Source organism: Molothrus ater, chromosome 6 (genome assembly GCF_012460135.2).
Source record: "Molothrus ater isolate BHLD 08-10-18 breed brown headed cowbird chromosome 6, BPBGC_Mater_1.1, whole genome shotgun sequence".
Classification (NCBI taxonomy): domain Eukaryota; kingdom Metazoa; phylum Chordata; class Aves; order Passeriformes; family Icteridae; genus Molothrus; species Molothrus ater.
Genome location: NC_050483.2, coordinates 26,604,205 through 26,622,411, shown reverse-complemented (window position 1 = coordinate 26,622,411; position 18,207 = coordinate 26,604,205). Strand labels below are relative to the sequence as shown.

The 18,207-nt window shown below is 37.2% G+C and overlaps 1 protein-coding gene across 1 annotated transcript in view; it reads right to left on the bottom strand.

Annotated features, from left to right (window-relative positions):
* Positions 1-18,207, bottom strand: part of STARD9 (StAR related lipid transfer domain containing 9) — a 96,758-nt gene that overhangs the window by 31,373 nt on the left and 47,178 nt on the right. Inside the window, exons 8-20 of the mRNA XM_036383811.2 lie at positions 17,553-17,622; positions 15,268-15,340; positions 14,335-14,402; positions 13,269-13,366; positions 12,852-13,052; positions 12,356-12,453; positions 10,509-10,586; positions 9,721-9,795; positions 9,040-9,219; positions 5,192-5,243; positions 4,161-4,298; positions 3,268-3,350; positions 2,137-2,240 (exon numbers count right to left, since the gene is read on the bottom strand). Coding sequence (XP_036239704.1) covers positions 2,137-2,240; positions 3,268-3,350; positions 4,161-4,298; positions 5,192-5,243; positions 9,040-9,219; positions 9,721-9,795; positions 10,509-10,586; positions 12,356-12,453; positions 12,852-13,052; positions 13,269-13,366; positions 14,335-14,402; positions 15,268-15,340; positions 17,553-17,622 — 1,318 coding nt within the window. The remainder of the gene's footprint in view (positions 1-2,136; positions 2,241-3,267; positions 3,351-4,160; positions 4,299-5,191; positions 5,244-9,039; positions 9,220-9,720; positions 9,796-10,508; positions 10,587-12,355; positions 12,454-12,851; positions 13,053-13,268; positions 13,367-14,334; positions 14,403-15,267; positions 15,341-17,552; positions 17,623-18,207) is intronic.

Here is an 18,207-nt window from a genome sequence, read left to right as displayed (position 1 = left end):
AATTAAAATAGAAAATCATAAATATTTGGGGAAAAAAGGCAAGAAAACTTCACTGAAGCCTATTACACACAATGTTACTGTCATTTTCAGCAGAGGAAGATGCAGATTTCTAGCAGCTGGGAGAGCACCAAGAACTTTCAAGTGAGAATGGGACAGAGAACAAGACACACACACAGCTTTACCTGGTCTTCTACTTTCCTCTAAGCATCTCTTACTGACAGAGACAAGACCCTGCATTAGGGTGGACTTCTCTACTGGTGATCAAATACACACTCCCTGTAGTCCACTTAGTCCTGTATTATGGTTCGCAAAGTACCTCACACACACCTTTTAGTACTTGACATTTATTCTTATATCAATCTTAGGCTAGATGTCTCAACCATAACCCCCTCCATAAGAAAAACTTCTTGTCTGTATAGAAACACAGGCTCACAGGTTACTGCAGAACAAGGCTGAGTAGATCAATTCAGTTTACCTATGCCAAATAACTATTCAAAAGGACAGCAGGAACACTGGATTACTTAAGGTGAAAAATCAGCTATTATAAGACATAGTTTACAGATCAGTCCTATAAGAGATGGACATTGATAAAACCTAAGAAAATCAATACCATAATATTTTTCATCTTTACTGAAGTAACCATCTGAAATCCTCTAGGTAAGCATGAGGGTAACTTTAAGCAATGTAATATGCTTGTAATATCCTGTTCAAGGGATTGAAAAATTGCTCGACACAAACAAGTCTTCTATCTGAACATGGGTGGGGAAAAAAAAAATCAATCAGAAATGTTCTGCAGTTTTGTCAGGCTAAAAAGGGAAAACCAAGGATAAATTTGTGATAAACTTTTCATAATGCTTCTGGATTTCTTCAGTTTTTTCTAGATTCATCAAAAAAACTTGTGACAAGAGCTCCACAACTAATGTTTTTAGCAACATAAAGAGCACCTTGGTGTGTACATTTGAAGGATCATTAAACAAACCATTAATTTTGAAATTATTTCTAATTTTTCCTAAGAAAAGAGTAGCAATGATGTGTAAAATGTTCTTCAGTAAAGAAACAAAATTAAGTAGTGCTTTGTATAGGCAGGTATCACTGCAGCAAATGAAAAGCAAATGCAGAGATTAGATATCTTAAAGAGAACATATAAAAACACACTATCTAAGGTGGAAAGCAGGCCACTTGATTAGAAGAATGAAGAATATTTAAAACAGAGATAACATTTTATGCTCATAAAAATGAGATTAAATACTTTCTCTAGAAAGAGATAAAAGATTCCCAGTATGTTACCACACCAAAACCACTCTAGCAAGAAGCAGAACCACCAGCAGATATGAATGAGAAGATGGCTGTTTCTTGCCTTTAAGAGGTTAATTGAATGGGCTAGACTGAGAGGAATTAAAAAAGAAAAAGACCCCAGTTATATTTAATTTAGTAATATTCTATTTTCAGTGTTATGAACTGAAACACAAAGCATAATTCATTTTCCTGATATGTATTAATCACTGTCTTCATCACACCAATTCTTTCCATTTCATAAAGTCTCTGCTACAAAAGCATACACTAAACACTGAGGATGAGCAGCTCTTCAACACTTTGAAAGCAGTATATGCCTTATTTACTGCTCAGTTAAAAAACAACAAGCAAGGAATAGCATTGGCTTTCTGAGATAAAGGGCTCAATGAGGACTTGAACTAAAGGGAATTTATGAACAAACCTTCTGATTTCCTCAACAAATTAGCAGTGAAAGTCAATAGGTAATAATTGCCTTGGCTAAATCATATCCTGAAAAGGCCATTCTGTGCACTGAAGTAATAATATTGTGAAAATTATAGATTAGCTGTAAAGCAGATGTCCAAGTGAACTAAATTAAGGCTGACAGTCTCATCTGAGGTACTTTCTTAATTGAGCATCAATAAATGATTTTGCAGGTTTGTTGCTTGTATACCTTAATGCTCTATATTAGTCGGCTGGCCAGTGTATTTTCTCTGACAATTCTTTTTGACTACTTACTTAAAAACGTAGTAGGACTTACTCTGTATACAGCTTTCTTTTGTCTGAACCAAGTCCCTTATTTCAGACATCATCCCAAAAGAGAAATTGCTTGTTCAGTTGCTTTTTTCTCAGTTTTAAACTTACTTGTAGATAGAAGAAAGGATATAGTGTGGAGAATTGATGCAACTTCCATCCAAATTGAGCCAGTCCAAAGCTCCATAATTCATAGTGGGTGGGGTTTCATTAATCTACAGAAAGCACACCACATAGGACAGGAATTAAAAAAAAAAATCACAGCAACCCAGGAAGTTCCAAGGTATCATTAGTACTGTCATTGTTAACTATTGTGTACAAGGCTGCGTAGTACCTCCCATGTGAGTTTATAATCTCACACTTCTGCTTAGTCTTTGATAATTAGCAAAATTGCTAAGTGTTTGTTACTGAGTACGTCTCTTTTTGCAGCTCTATTTGAATGTGCAGCATGTTTCATTAATCAAGAAATTAAGAATGAAAACAAACAGAAGTTAAGCTCCTTATCTCGAAGTGAGTACAGAAGGATGGGAGAGTGGAAAGTAGAAAATATTAATAAATGAAAATCCATTTAAAAAGGTAGACTCTTGCCAATAGCAGTTGATAATATGGTTAATTCCTAAATGAAAAAACTTATATTTTTTAAGTTAGGTTTTTGGTTACATTTGTCAGTCATTTTAAGAATTACCTCATTTCTTAAACATTATTGAACTAGCAAACCAAATAATAACTTACAGTAATTTTTTTCCTGAGTTTAACATACCAAGAAATATATTGTCTATTCCTGATGTATGTAACAATTAACTGCTTCCAGAGTCAACAACCCTTAAATACTTAATCCCATAAATTTTCCATTTCTTCTAGTATACTTCATTTAAGACAGTGAAATGACAAAGAAGGAAGATAACTCAGAAATTTATCAAATGTGGAAAGATTCTTAACTGGTCTTTTCACTGCAGCATTCTGCCTTTTTGTTTCAATCCTACTGTAGTCGTGACTAGAAATAGGAAACACTAAATTATTCAAGGGATCTGCATCATCTTTTGCTAAGCACATCTGAAGGAAGTGCTGGTGTCCCCCCACAAGAGGTTTAGTGTCATTAAAGGCCATTAGATGGAGGAAATGAAGCAAGTGAATATGATGATGAGATGAAATATTATCTTTATCAGGCTGGCTTTTAATAAGAAAAAAAATAGGAAAAAAAAGAGAAAAAATATAGTCGAGAAAAACAGTTTTAGAACTTACTGATCTTCTTAGTCTTAAGATAGCAGCTTCTGCTGGGTGATTGAATCTAAACTTATGAGATTTGCCAAGGACAACAAGGGCCCCTGTGAAAACAAGATAATTAGACATTTACAGAGACATAATTCATCAAACTACTATAGAATAGTAGGTTAAAAAAAATCTGACCAAGTGCTTTCTGTAAATCACAGTACAGAGAACTATTTTTAAAATTTGTCACTATGGAATGGCAGAGTTATCAATCTGTAATGACAGCACCCAAGCAAACTAATCTTGGAGATCTCTGCAGAGTAAACATACCTGTAAATTCCCCTTTCATATTAAAAGCCAGCATGTCTTCATGCCAAACCCATAACCAACCCACTGCTGAAAACTTGTTTTTACACTATATCTTTAAGAGCATTGCAAGTTCCCAGGAGCCAGACTGTTACTTTAAGAAACCTGAAAGTGTGGAAGCCTGATCCATTTAATCTGAATTCATTCATCATAGCCTATGACTTAGTTGCTACCAGCTTCCACCTAAATACACTGTGAAAAAACTGAAGGTTGTTTCAACCATATTATATAATTGCCAAAAAACCCTTTCAGTGGCCAGCTGGCTTAGAGTCAGTGTCCACTATTTTCCACAATAAAGTCTCTGACTACATGTCTTCCCTTTTCAGAAACCTACATACCACTGTTGACAAAAGGAGGCAGAGTATTGTCACAAATGTTTTAATTTTACTTCTATGGGGTACCTAATTTATTTAGCCATGCATCAAAACTTGTGGAGCTGGCAGCAGACTGAGAGATATCTTTCTTTGATCTGCTCGAGATCCATAAATTCTAGATCTAAACTGCAGTGATAAGGTGACCATTATGCAGGGTTCATTTTTCCCAGAAAGCACAAATCTTGCCTTGTGACAGACGGCAGGACCCAGCCACCTCGCAGCCATTGACGGAGCAGCGCGCGCCGGGGCCCGGCCGCAGGGTCACGATGCCGCCGTGGTTCTCTATCAAACAGTGATTCCTTTCAATCCACTGCCCCTGCAAAACTGCAACACAGACATCATCTCACCTGGGGAAGGGCTTGGGATGGCCCTGCTGTCCTCAGACTACCACAAACTGTTTGACACTATGCATACTACACACCCCAGACAAACATATCATGTGCGCAACAAGGAGATTAAATACTGCTAGTAAATACCAAATCACAGAAAAAACTTACTATTGAAACTCACTATTGAAACTAGCGAGACTGTTTCTTTCTTTCTGGTACTGGAAAACTACACATCACTTTCTGGTCTGCGAGCTGATGTGCAAATTCTTCTGTTAGGCTGAATTTTCTTAATGCCATTTTGGCATTTGTTGTTTATAATTTACTAATCTTTTGGCAGAAAATAATCAAACATAACCAAACTTAGCAGAACTTAACCAAAGCTGGGATCCTGCAAATTTTCCAATTTCAGTAGAAAGTTTCAGTTCTCTATCATAGTATCTAGCTCCTGAGATTGACAGAGAAAATTAAAAGCAGAAATTAAATTAAGACATATTCTAAATAATTTGCACTTTATCTAAACTATTCTGTGCAAGTAGAGTTGAAAAGCATTTTCAATGTCTCGTGATCACTTGTGCCCCTAGTTTAGGACAGAACATCTGAGTATTTGGATGTAAGATGTAGATAATTTTAAACTCTAATGTAGCATTTCACAAGTGGGAAGAAAATTCTGAAGAGATCTCAATTTGGTCAAATCCAGTGACTTTTTGGCCTCTTAAACAAAAAATAATCACATATTTTAGCAAACATTAATAATGAGTCCCTTCTACTTAACTTCTTCAATGAAGAAAGCTGACGAAAAGAAACACTACCTTAGCTGTTACACGTGACAAATGTACACCTCTTGGTCTGACCTGAGCATATGACAAAGTTGCAATATCATTCTCTTACCAATGTCTTGATCTTGGTCTGAGTCACTTCTTCCGATTTTGGTTGTTCCTTCCTAAAACAAGAAAAGAACTAATTTAAAAGTTGGTTACAGGAAAAAAATACTAGATATACTACTTAAAAAAAGCTTTGGTACATCATTTTAGCAAACACTTAAAATAAATTGCCTCTGAATGACTGCACTGTTAGAGGTGAATGCTGTGTACTGGTAATATTTCAGCCCACTGTCCCCCTTAGCATTGCAATTACTCTTCATCCTGCAGCTAAGTCAGCTTCTATGACTCCAGCAGATAAAGGAACCCTCAGAGGATGATGTTTGGACTGTGCTTGAGACAAGTATTTTGGATATGAATATGTATCCTGATGCTTTGCACTTTCACAGTGAGACTTGGTGTTTACAGATATGAGATTATTATTTTAATAAATATCCATGCAGAAAGAAAGAAGCTGCAAAATGATGATTCAATTAACCAGGCTTTTCAAATTTAAAAGTAACAGAATTCCTAATTTGTAAGGGCACTTTTTCATAGATTATGAGCTCTTCAATCTAACTACTAAAGAAGAAATTTTTCTGAAATTTAAATGACATCTATGAAGTCTTCCTGGTGCTCAGGGTATATGGGAAAATTCCCAAACCTGAAGATTCAGTAACTTCAAAAAAAGAACTGCCTAGAAACCAAAGCCTCCAGAACAGGAAGATTTGAACTATATTATGGGTCAGGGATGGAAGTGAAACTGTAGTTTGATGGTTGCCCGCAAATACCAATAAAAAAGAGTTTAAACAATATCACAGGGAAAAAATGCCAAAAAAGGCAAATAATTAAATTAATTTACCATCAGTCTATTACTTTCCATTACCAGTTCTATGTTTTTCCTTAGGATAATTTCCCAATTTTTAAAGAGACACTGTATTTGGTTATGGTAAAGTGATTGGTAAATGCACTCTAAAATTACTTTAGTGGCAAGCATTTCAGTTTTATTAAAATTAATTATGGACAGTAAACAATGTGATTTTGTATTCAAATTAGAACAAATTAAATATGCTCTCTGCTCCAAGTGTATTGTAAAGCTTGAATTTAAAGATCAAGCACGAAGTAGTAATTGGAAGCCTGAAGACTGGGAAAACAGAAGCTGTGCACTACTTCAAGGTGCCCCAGTCCTGGGTAATTATGGGTAAATCACAGTAGGTTTGTGCACTAGGCAGAAGGGGAATGGTTATCAGAAGCTCCTCACAGAGCTCAGCTGTCTGAACCAACTAACAGATGCCCCAGGCGTGAGCCCTGCTGAGACTTCATTTTCTGGAGAGGCAGAAGGCTGGACTGTGCCTCTGCTTTGAAGCAATTACCAAGTTACATGTCAGCTTAATGTTCAGCAGACTCAAAATATACACCTGTGTTGGCTGCAACTTTTAGAAAACTTGTGGTCCATATGGCCTTTGTCTCATGTCACTCAATCAAGTGAATTAGCAACATGTATTTTATACAGAGAGAAGTAAACCAACTCCTGAAAGTTCTCTTTATCAATTATCTTCTTCATTATCAATTGTGTTCTTCTTTGGCAATGAAATACTTATTGTAATTCCAAAAGAAACTTTTTCTAAGTTGCTGAACTAACTCTCTGGTAATACAATTTAATTCAGAAAAGTGTATTACAGCAGTATTGGCTCAGGAAATTCACAACAGTATCCCAGTCAGTGGAGTGACTCTGGGTAAGTTTAAATCCAACTAAAAATTACAGGTGAGACCAAGGGTATAGATATGATACAAGCAAACCAACTCAACTTGAGAAAACAAAGAAATAACCATATCCCAGGACCATGCTGATTTCATTTTTTAAATCCTATTATTGAGCTAATAATTGTAATATTTTTACTCTTTCTTAATTTAATATTGAGTATTCCACCTGAAAAAGGGAAGGATGTTTCAGATGAAACAACTGCACAACCTGACCTGAGCACACCATAGTGCATCTTCACACTCCTTGAAGTGTTTTTACATTGTTACCTCTTCTGGCAGTTTCTATCACTAGTGGTAGAATTCCTAAGGTACATTACAGAACTATAAAAAGTAAGATTGCTTTGCCCCTTCACTTCTGGAATACTCCAACTTTCAAAAAAGGCTGTGAAGTACATCTTTTACTGAAACAATAAACAAACTGCATAGTTTTAGGCTATGCAAAAAAGGTCAGCTGAATCACAGGAAAACATACATCCTTTATTAATGAAAGCCAGAAATTAAGCATAGGCACAGCATCAGTTAGTGCAATTAATGCTAGGAAATATCAGGGGAGTAAAAGAGTAACACAGTTTTATTTTGCATGATCTGGAAAATACTGCTGTGACCTCTCTCTAGAAGTACAATGCAAATAGTTGTTATATGGTGAAGTCTTAGTTTGTAAGGAACCACTAACATTTTACCTTCTTGCTGTTCAGATGAAGGTAACATACACCAGAGACTAAAAGATGTAAAGCACAAAGAAAAGAAAAGGCAGCATCTAGAAGCAAAGAAAGAAGGGACAAAGATGTTAGTGTGACAGAGTTATGAATGACTTCAGAAGGTGAACCTTCAAACCATGTTATGCCATTAAAATGAATATATTTAAATTAGGTGTTACCAAAATTAGTGTGGGAAAGTATTTGCTCTTTTCCCAATGGCACATATAAGAAACAATATTTAAGTAATAGCAGTTGCTTTCAATAAATATTTATTGCTAATGTAGGGTTGAGTAGTTGAATTTGCATGTTGATCAGCACTGGACAAAAATACTTCATCCCTAATAATTACCTAGTGCCATTTCTTTGTGTTGGCATGAGAAAAATAAGTTAAGTTTCTCTTTTAACATGATAGAAGAACAACAAGATTTCCATTTTAACTATTTGCTATCATTTTTAATAGGAATAAAAAAATCCTGTGTCCTTAAACTGTTAATTACCACAAAATCTAGATAAAGATTTTTTATTAGTAGACAGATACATGATTTTTAACTGTATTTTACATCTGTTTTGGCAATGAGTGCATGCCAGTAGAAGCACCCATCCAATATGCCTTTCACATTAAGCAGCATCAATATTTCATTAATTTCCATTCATTTAAACAACATTAAAAATGTTGAAGTCTGGCCTAGCACTGGCCGTATCAAAAACCAAAAAACCCCTAAAACCATCTGACCCAGCCATGCACATCATATGCCATAATGTTCAGTAACATACATACAATGTTATAAAAGTTTTTTAGCAAAATCTTGCATTAAATTAGCAGCTACAGAACACAACAGTATCTATGAAGCCAGGATTTCTACATGATCTTCAAAAATAGCCACTCCAGCAGTATCACAAGCAATTAACCTTCATGCTACGTCTGGTATCTGCCTGGCAGACCGCTCATAGGGTTAAAAGCAACATATAGTCATTGCCAAAGTGTGCTTTTGTTTCTTAAACCTTATGTCTATCTATACATATACAAATAGTCCAGTCTTAAGTATACAAATGCATAATAAAATTTGGACCAGTGTGTCTGGAATACTTTAGGCACCATCCTTTATGTTTCCACATATACGGACATATAACTGCCCTCATGGTCTGCAGACTACTTTAAATATTTTGCTTTGCTTGTAATACAATTCAGATACTTTGCACATGCATTCATAAGGAGTCAAATTATATTCATATATGAATTCTTCTCCTTCTCCATTTCCAATTATTTTCTGCTTTTCTCCTCCATTATGTCTTGTGATCTGCAACGTTCATATTTTGATAGCTGTTGTTGTAACGTCACCCACACCACTCTCCATTTCCAAAGAAAACAAATATTTTCAAATTAAAGGGTAAAATAAGACAAGTGACCATATCTCACCCTGAGATGGTATAGCACCACTCCCGTGCTGAGGATATCATCATCCATGGCCATTAGATGAGGTAAATTAGAACCTATTGTTACTCCGGCTTTTTCTTTGTTGATGTCCACACTGTATTCTTCCATGATGGCTTTTCTGTCTGTCCACTTACTTGTCCAGTCTTTGGTCAATTGCTCAATCTTAAAGAATAGAAGAGAGAACTGTTTCATTACTAAGCAGGCTAATTTTTCTTTTTGATCATGCTAACAAATTATTTTGCCCGTCTTTGCGCAAAACCTAAAGTCTGCAAAACCTTTCCTGGTTAGCAGTGATCAAATCCTCTCAGTAATTTTGATAAGTGTACAATAATTTCATTTGACTAAATTGGAGTTTACGTTAGAAGGGAGAGACTGTGTATAATGGATTGCTGTGACATATTGAGACAGCTTTCAAACAAGAGGCAGATTGTGCGGGCTTAGTGATGCACAATGGACTGTGTCCCATTAAGGACACGAGACTTTTGTCACAAACTGGCGGAGCACACTCAACATGAATGAAGGACAGCAGTTTCCTGCATCTGCAGAGCAAAAAGGAAACGATTAAGACAAAACAGTTTTCACTGTAGTTTCACAACTACAGCAATGCCCCCATGCCTAGAGAGAGAGATAGTTACAGCAGCAAGTAAATGAACTCATACACACCTTCATTTCATTCTGAAGGACCAGCTCTGTCAGATTGCCATCCTTGTCATCACTCCAAGAGGGACTGGAATTTCTCTGTACAAACAACGGCCACCAAGATCTGCACGTTAGTTTTCTTATTCACAGCTGGCAGGCATGTTCTTTCACTCTCCAGAATTTCAAGGAGATGAAGTCAAGAGAAGGAAAGACAAAACACATGCTGCCTTCTAGCATCTAGCCTACATCTCTCTAGCTATTGCATGCAATTTTTTGGTGTAAAGAACTGGTAGAAAAGCAATAACTGACAGGTAGTTCTGTGTAAATACATTCTGAAGTGTAAGTTCTGTCTCTCCCAGCAAAACATTCTCTCCATGGCTTGGAAAACCAAGACAGTAATATTATTCCAACAGGGAAAAACACCAGGGATGTCAGCTGTATTGTGAGGGCTCACAGATGTTCACAACTCCTTTGTGGGGAGAGAGCATGCAGGAAGTGTTAAACATCAATTAATCTCTTGAAGCTTCCATACCCTTAAAAATAAAATATCCTATTTTATGGTATTTCTGGACAGGTAAACAATCCAACTCTATGAAAGACAGACAAGGAAATCCTTTTGAATCATTACATGACTACTTATAATTCAGATTCATCAGTACAGTGACAGAAAGAGAAGAAATTACAGAAAAGCAGTTAACCTTATAATAATTACAAAATCACCCAGAGAACAGTTTGGAAAGATAAACAGGTGAGATGAAAGTAAACTACTTAAAGTAACACAAAAGTTCCAGTAGAGAAATGTTGCTACATACCAGTTCAAAGCTCATCAGCATAGTTTTCAACCTATCAATTTCTTCTCTCAGTTCTCTGATCAGTTTCACATTTGCATCCTGAAACATCGAGACACAGACTGTTGGAAAAATCGGTCTTAAACTGTAGCATAAGAATTCAATGTGGAGATATTCCAACAGCCAGGAAGACAGGAGAATAGGCAAACTCACAGCAGTACCCCTTGCTTCACTCTGCCAGGCCCTTGAATGTACTGCCTAGGGACAGCTGGTTCTCATCTTTGACCTATTCTCTTTTACCATAAACATTTTTCCATCTCTCTTCTGAACACAGACCTACCGTAGCAGTTGTTCCCATCATGACCAGAGGGATACATCACTGCTTCTAAGGATTTACCTTCAAAATAGCTACATTACATCAGAAAGATGCTGTAACTTAAAGCTGGTATATAAAATCTGATTGGAGGAGACAAAGTCAGAGTGTCATCCAGGATGGTATTAAAAGCCTTTACATACACACATAAAGATACATACATAAAGCTGATACACAAAGAATTTCCTGTCTGCTTGGTGTCAGGCATTTATCTCACTTTCAGAGATTCAGAGATTCAGTGTTTCTGCACTGGCAGTTTCTGGAAAACAGCTTTTACAGACATTTCAGACAAACTCTTGAGTCAAGAATCAGCTTTCTCTGGGCTGCCAGGTCAATTTGCAGTGAGGGGAAGAAGACTGAACGGCTGGGGTCAAGGGTCTACCATGGGCTGTGCAAGAGAGTGATGGGTACACAAATTGGGAGGCTGTGTGTGACAAGTGACTTACCCAGTAGTGTTTATGTGACTTTAGCCTGTCACGGAGCTGAGAACTGCTGCTGGCAAAACCAAGCACACAATTGCTGCTACTATTGATGTCTGAAAACAACTTAAAGGCACTGCTAATTAAAATGCAAATTAAATTAGGGAAACCTAGGATTAGAAGGGTTTCCTTCTGCCCAAATTTAACATAGTATTGTTAGGAAAGCAAATAGTGAAGTACAACTCTAAGATTCTATCCTTCCATCTACAATATAAAACCTTGATACACTCATGCCAAATCACAAAAGAATGCTACTAAACCTGTAAAGTCAATGGAGATATTAGGGAATGGCTGAAATCAAGACTATTTTGAAACCTAAATTCACTGAATATTCCTTAAATGGATGCACTATAATTCAGTCCTTAAGTTATGCAATCATGTGTAAAGGGGGTCTCATGCAGAATTTCAGGTCAAGAATGGTCAGTTACAGAACAGCAATTCTTGAGTTTCATATTTCTAGCATATGTGATTGTAGATCTGGATCAGTATGTGCTGCTTGAATTTTGCAGCAGTAAGACAGACAGAATTATGCACTTCTCTATGAATTATTTTTAATGCTGGTTCTTATGAGTATAGTATCTAAAACGTCCAATCTGTTTTAACACTATGTCTTTGATTGAGAGTTTATGTTTTTCACATTTGATAAATGTGGACTGAGTGTAAGGATGGGAAATGAGAAAAAAGCACACACTGAAAATTTGCCTTAAGCATCTGAACGTCTAGGATTGAACAAGAATGGGATAGTAGGGGCAGCAATAGAATTCAGGCCTCCAATGCAGCACCTGACTCTCTCCTTAATACTCTGCCATCTTTTACCTTGTGCAGCCTGTGAAGGACCTCTACATAAAAAAATGAATCTGTCATAAAGTCAGAGCTCATTCCTAGAACAGGCAATGAATGAAGCTCGGGTTCTGTGGCCAAAATTACTCCCATGTATTTAAGGGGTTCATTATTTTGTGTACTGAGAGGAGACAAATTATGACTGAATAGGCTACCTTAGGCAGAACTCAAGGCCTCACCTCATTTACTCTGGGCTTGTTAATAATATTTTTGGCATTCGCAGCATATCTCAAGGTACTCATGGTCTCATTGTAGCTGGAGCTGGCAGGTGAGATAGCTAGAGAGAAAACAAATTACACAATTTTAAAAAATATTCAGCTTAACCCATCATTTTTCAAAAAGGTTTTTTTTTTCAGTCTTGCTCCTTTAAAAGATTAAAAAAAATAACCCTAGGATTATTTCATTCAGCTCACAGAGAATGTCTTCTCCAGACTGTATTTATAACAGAATGAATCACCTAAAATCGAAGCTATCACCTTGGTAAGACTCTTAAACATAATTTCATGCACAATCAGCATGCATTTTCATTTCCTTGAGTATTCTGTGAGGTATTTATGAAAATCTTTGCAAGGACAGACTCTAAGTGTTACAGCTGTCTTCTCACTGCAGTAGAGGTTTATATTAAAGGCACAGTGTGGTGCACAATGTGAAACAATTCATAGGAACCAAACTCACTGGCAATCATAATGGTTTTGGAGTTGCCCCCCAGGCTGTCCTTCAGCAGCCAGGTGAGGATGGAGTCACGGTAGGGGATGTAAGCCGGCCGTCTGCTCCCGCTGCCGCCGCCGGAGGGAGGGCTCTCCACATGGCTGCTCTCCCCTTCACTTGTGAGGGTGTTAATGCTCTGGCAGCTGCTGAACATCTGAGAATTTTGTGCTGAGGGAGAAGTACCACAGAGCTCAGGAAAGGAGTTATTTTCTTCTGTCATGGCTACTTAATTTTCTTAGATGCAATTACAGTTTATAAAGACACCACACAGCTGTTCTGTTGAGCTTTTTGATGTAAATGCAAATAACATTTACACTCAACACACAGTGAGTGAGTTGTATGCTTTTATTGCTACACTTCAATATAAAGAACTAATGTGCTTACCTAAAGTGGATATGACAATTCCAAGTGTAACTAATGACTTGTTAATATTGGCACCTTCGGTAATTCTATCTTTACAGTAACTGGGATCAGCTCTTTCACTGTAGCAAGCAAGTGTGAAAAAGACCATGCAAAATAAACAAAAATGCTTAATTATTAACATACAGTCAATATGAAAACATTATGTATTTTCAAGCAATACAAGAAAATAGAAATTATGACTTTGCAATTAAAAAACCCATATTCTTCAAATATTTCGTATTGCCTTCTATTTCAGAAAATTCAAACAACCATGAGCAAAGGCTGTTGGTGCAATGCACTGTTAAGGACCCACCAAAACATAAACTCAAGTCTGAACTGGGCAACCTAATCAGAGTAGTTCTGAATTTAAAAGAACAACATATATTTCACATCTCCACAAGGGTAGCCTGGCTCAGTACAAAAGTCTGTATATTCCCTCAATGCCACTTTCTCTGACCATACGTGAATGGTAATTTATGTTCTTGAGAAAACAAAAGTCCTTTTCTCTAACTGTTCTATAATTCTTCAGCACAACTTCCATCTTTCTGTTTTCTGTCACATCCAGCACAACCACATGTACCTCACTGAAATACACAACAAAGATCAGAGACTTAGGAACTTTAGGAATATGAACAACATAGACAGTGAGATATAGCTATTTTCTCCTGCCCATGCCAGGCAGTCATGAGGAATGCATTCCTTTTTGCCCCTCTCTTTTCAAGGACAGATTTAGTAATTCCAACAACACCTACCAGAAAAGCAACTTAATAAGACTACAGAGCTGAATGGAACTACCTTAAATATATGCAAAAACACAGTATTGGTTCTGAGTAGCCAGGAATTCCCTTCCCCAATGAAAACCAATACCAAGTACAGAAGAAGTATTGACAAAGACAATATTAGCTTAATATTCCCTGTTACATTATAAGAAAGTCAGGCTTTCTGTTAGTTGATGATGAAATTTTAAAATATTAAACTTCATCTTTTAAGACAGTACTGCCAGCATCTTCAGAGAAAATTATCTCTCTGCCCTTCAGTATATTATTACCTGCCTGCAAGATCCACTAAGTTGATCTTGCTTGCAATTTCAGAGGGAAGATTGTTCTCCAATATAGCCTGAAGAAAAAAAATCAATAAGGAAGATTATTCCCCTTAATTAATTAATGAAAATAAAATTGATGTGCTCTTTTGTTTAAAGCTGAGTTGTACATTTGACTGTCTCACTGCCTTTGTTTGTGACCTTGACCCTCAGACTATGTTCAAACCACTAACTCAACAGCTTTCTCACCCCATAGAGAAACTACCCTCTTATGCCAATTTCCTCTCAAAAAAACCTTTACTGCTTAGAGACTGTGAAAGGCTTTCTTGTAGACCTTGCAGAGTTATTTTCCACTAATGTATTCCAAAGGTCTTTTGTGAAAGTAAGGGAAAATATCCCAAAATGTTCTGTGATTACAGGATGTTAAGAGTGTGAGATAGAAAAGGTCTATTGGATCAGTGAACGACTTCCCTGCCAGGGAAGGATGTAATTCCTCCAGAGAAAGGCTGCATTGTCTCGGGGAGAGTACTGGATGCCAAATGCTAAAAAGATGAGCACATCTAAAAAGCTGGACAGATACAAAATTTTGGTATAAACTAATGCTGTACTTCAATTAAGAATCCTAAACAAGTGTGATAATACATAACCTCAAACATATTCACATATAATTTTCACACCATATGAGGGGCTATTGCATTTCAAAGGGTTGATTGAAACTGAAAACATTTCTTTTAAAAGTGAGGTTTTGGCATCACTTCTGACTATAAGCTTGCACAAAGGAACAGAATGCTTCAACAAACACTCAACACATCTGCAGTGTGATCCAAAGGAAATAAGTAACTGTTTCCACCATTACTACAAACAGCACAAAATAGTGACAAGTAAACAATGCACAGTGAGCAATGCTTTGGAAGTGAGGAAGTTGGGTTATTTTTAGCTAACCTGAGTGTAGTGGATGGTGAAGATAGCATGGGATCTGCTGCTGGCATTGTGAATATGTGTAGCTGCTGTGATTCTAGAAAGAAGAACAAACCATTCAATTACAAAGGGTTACTTCCCTGTATTCAGGAAAATCAAAATCAACAAATACAGCAGATATATGAAAAAATGTGAAACTTGGAGAATATGGCAGGCTGCATTCTTGGATCTGATCCCTGAGCATTTGGCAGAGAACACGGAAAGGTGGAAAATGAGGATCAGTCAGAGGTGGTTTTTTTCCACCAGCAGCACTCTGAGGAGATACCTTAAAGCAGCCTTACAGCACAGGTAGAAGGTGTGGCATAAGCAGGGAGCACAGCAGAGAAGTACAGCCAGCAACAGCATCAAACAGTTCATCCCCAATACAGAGTGCACAAGCCAGCACATCTCCATTTGTCTCCATTTTTATCCCTTGGCATTTCCAAAGGATTCAAAAATCTTCATAGACAACTTCTGGGGTTCCTTTACCCTGGTATAGCTCTTTTACATTGCCAGAGGAGCCCAATGAGACTAAGCAGTCCACCCATGTGAGTGCTAAATGAGCACTGTAATTCCCTGTGTGGCACTTGGTGACTCTGACATGGACAGATGGCTCTTGTGCTCTGACCCAGGGCACTCCGGCAAGCAGGAACTGCTCACAGAAGGAGCAGTAGAATTCTCTCACTGCCTCGGTAGTGCAAACTTTTGGAAATTCTACTTTCTTTATTGTTGTTTTAATTAGAAAAACCCAAAGAAATCAGCATTTTGTCCAGGGCAAAAGCAAGGACACAGACTTTTCTCCTTTGAGCTTGCCTTGAGTATCAGCTATACGTGCAGCCTTTATCATCAGTTTTGCCAAGCCTGCCCTCAACAACAGTAGGTAACTTTAGTAGGGCAGAAAAGGACTGTGGTACCATGCTTTTGTTACCAGCCCAGCTGTCAGAGCCACTGCAGAGAGCAGTTGCACCAGAGAGCAGAGAACTGCAGCTGTGTGTGCGCTGCTGAGTGCCCAGGGCACCAGGGCAAAGCCAGGACTCTCCTCCCCTGTGTTCTCTGCTTCCTACACCTCCTCCACAGTCCTGAGTGGCCACTGCCAAAAGCTACAGGCAGCTGAGCACAACGTGATTAAAAGCAAGCCAAAGCTGAGGCAGCAGGAGAACGCGAACTGGTCTCCAGATGCTGGAGGGGGACAAATGATTAGGTAAAGGGCAGAAGACAGAAAACAGCCCTACAGTGGGCAGAGAATATAAGGGCACAGCACCAAAGATAATAAAGTAAAAGAGAAAAAGATAGTGCTCCAAGATTTGGAGGAGGAAGTGTTAGTACTCCTCACCTCCAACAATACACAAAGTAGTTACAGAGCAAATTCACATCTCAATTACTCACAACACATGTAACCCTGTATTCACCTGGAATTTTGTTATACTTAGTCTTTTTTTTCACCATAAAGCTGCATCTATTAATTGCTACAAGCAGAAACAGCAAAACTTATTCCTGATATATATTCTATGGGGTTTTTTGTGATAATGCAGGTTAGTTTTTATTTACTTCCCAGCATCACTGTTATTCTAAAATGTTGACTACTCTATGATAAGACTTAATATTAATTTTGGAACTGTGATTAGGATTTGGGCAATTCTTTCAAATATAACTATTTTCCATTACTCCAATTACACCTGTAAAGATATTCAAGGTTTCTTGACAAAAAATGTCTTAACTAATGAAAGCCAAAATCATTGGCTTCACCAGTGTTCCAAACCCCACAGTTCACTGACAGCAAACACACAATTTGGACTAAGAACTTATAGAAATAAAACCAAATAATTGTAAACATAGTACTTCTAGAAAATAAATAAGTATGCATTACATTATCAGCAGTTTTAAATCACTGAATTATACAACAAAGGGAGTTGAAAGCTATCCAGTCTAAAGTATCCTGAGCAAGTGAAGGGGGAAAACAGATGTCTGTTTACAGCAAAATGTTTTCTTGGCTTGCATTTTTTGTCGCTGACAGATGGTGGAATTTTGTGGGTAAGTCAGCACAGGGTCAGTGTTGAAGAAAGATCTTCATGAGTGCTTGTAGCTCTTGCTCTGGACAATATGATGATAGGTAAGGTCTCATGTGTGTCTCATATCACCAGATCACCAAATGTGACATCCTGTCATCACAAAGCACTGCCAACCCAGTCAGTAAAATAAACATCAGTGAAATGAACATACAGTGAAAGAATAGTTAAATACAGATAGAGCTGGTTTGTTATGTAAAATACCTTTTAGCTATTCCTTCTTCTAGAAGTTTTACAACTTGCTTGTAGTCTGTAACTAAATGCTGAGTCAAACCTGCCAAAGATTCAAGAAGAGTTAAATACTTAGCTTTCTCAGTTTCATTCAGTTCATCCAACAATTTACCCAACATCAGGAGAATAAGAATGTTCTGCTGAGATGGCAGTCGGTTGTACAAGTAGTCTCTGGACTAGAGTAAATTTTATTAAAAAACACAACTATTTAATTTTAAAAAAAATTATGTAAAAAATTCTAGTTCATCTTTCTGATGCAGTGACATTAGTATAAAAAAGTACCTCATACTTTCACAGATCAGAACTTTTTCATCTGCACAACAATGGTACTTAAAAAACAGTATAAATCCATAATAAATTTTCAGCTATGTCACTGCTTCTGTTTGGGTACAGACCCTGTAAAAAAGATTTTGGCCACTGCTCAGGATAATGGCTCTGCTCATGCAACTAACTCAACTAGGAATGACCCCCTGTGAATATTCACCACTTTATTAAATAGGCTTTAGCTTGCACTTGGGGATCTTCATGCACTTTTCCCCTAAGAGGGCTTTTTGAAGGATCTCCCTGAATAATGATATGAATCATCTGGCCTTTTCTTGTCTTCTCCTTTCAGTTTGTTTTTGGCTGG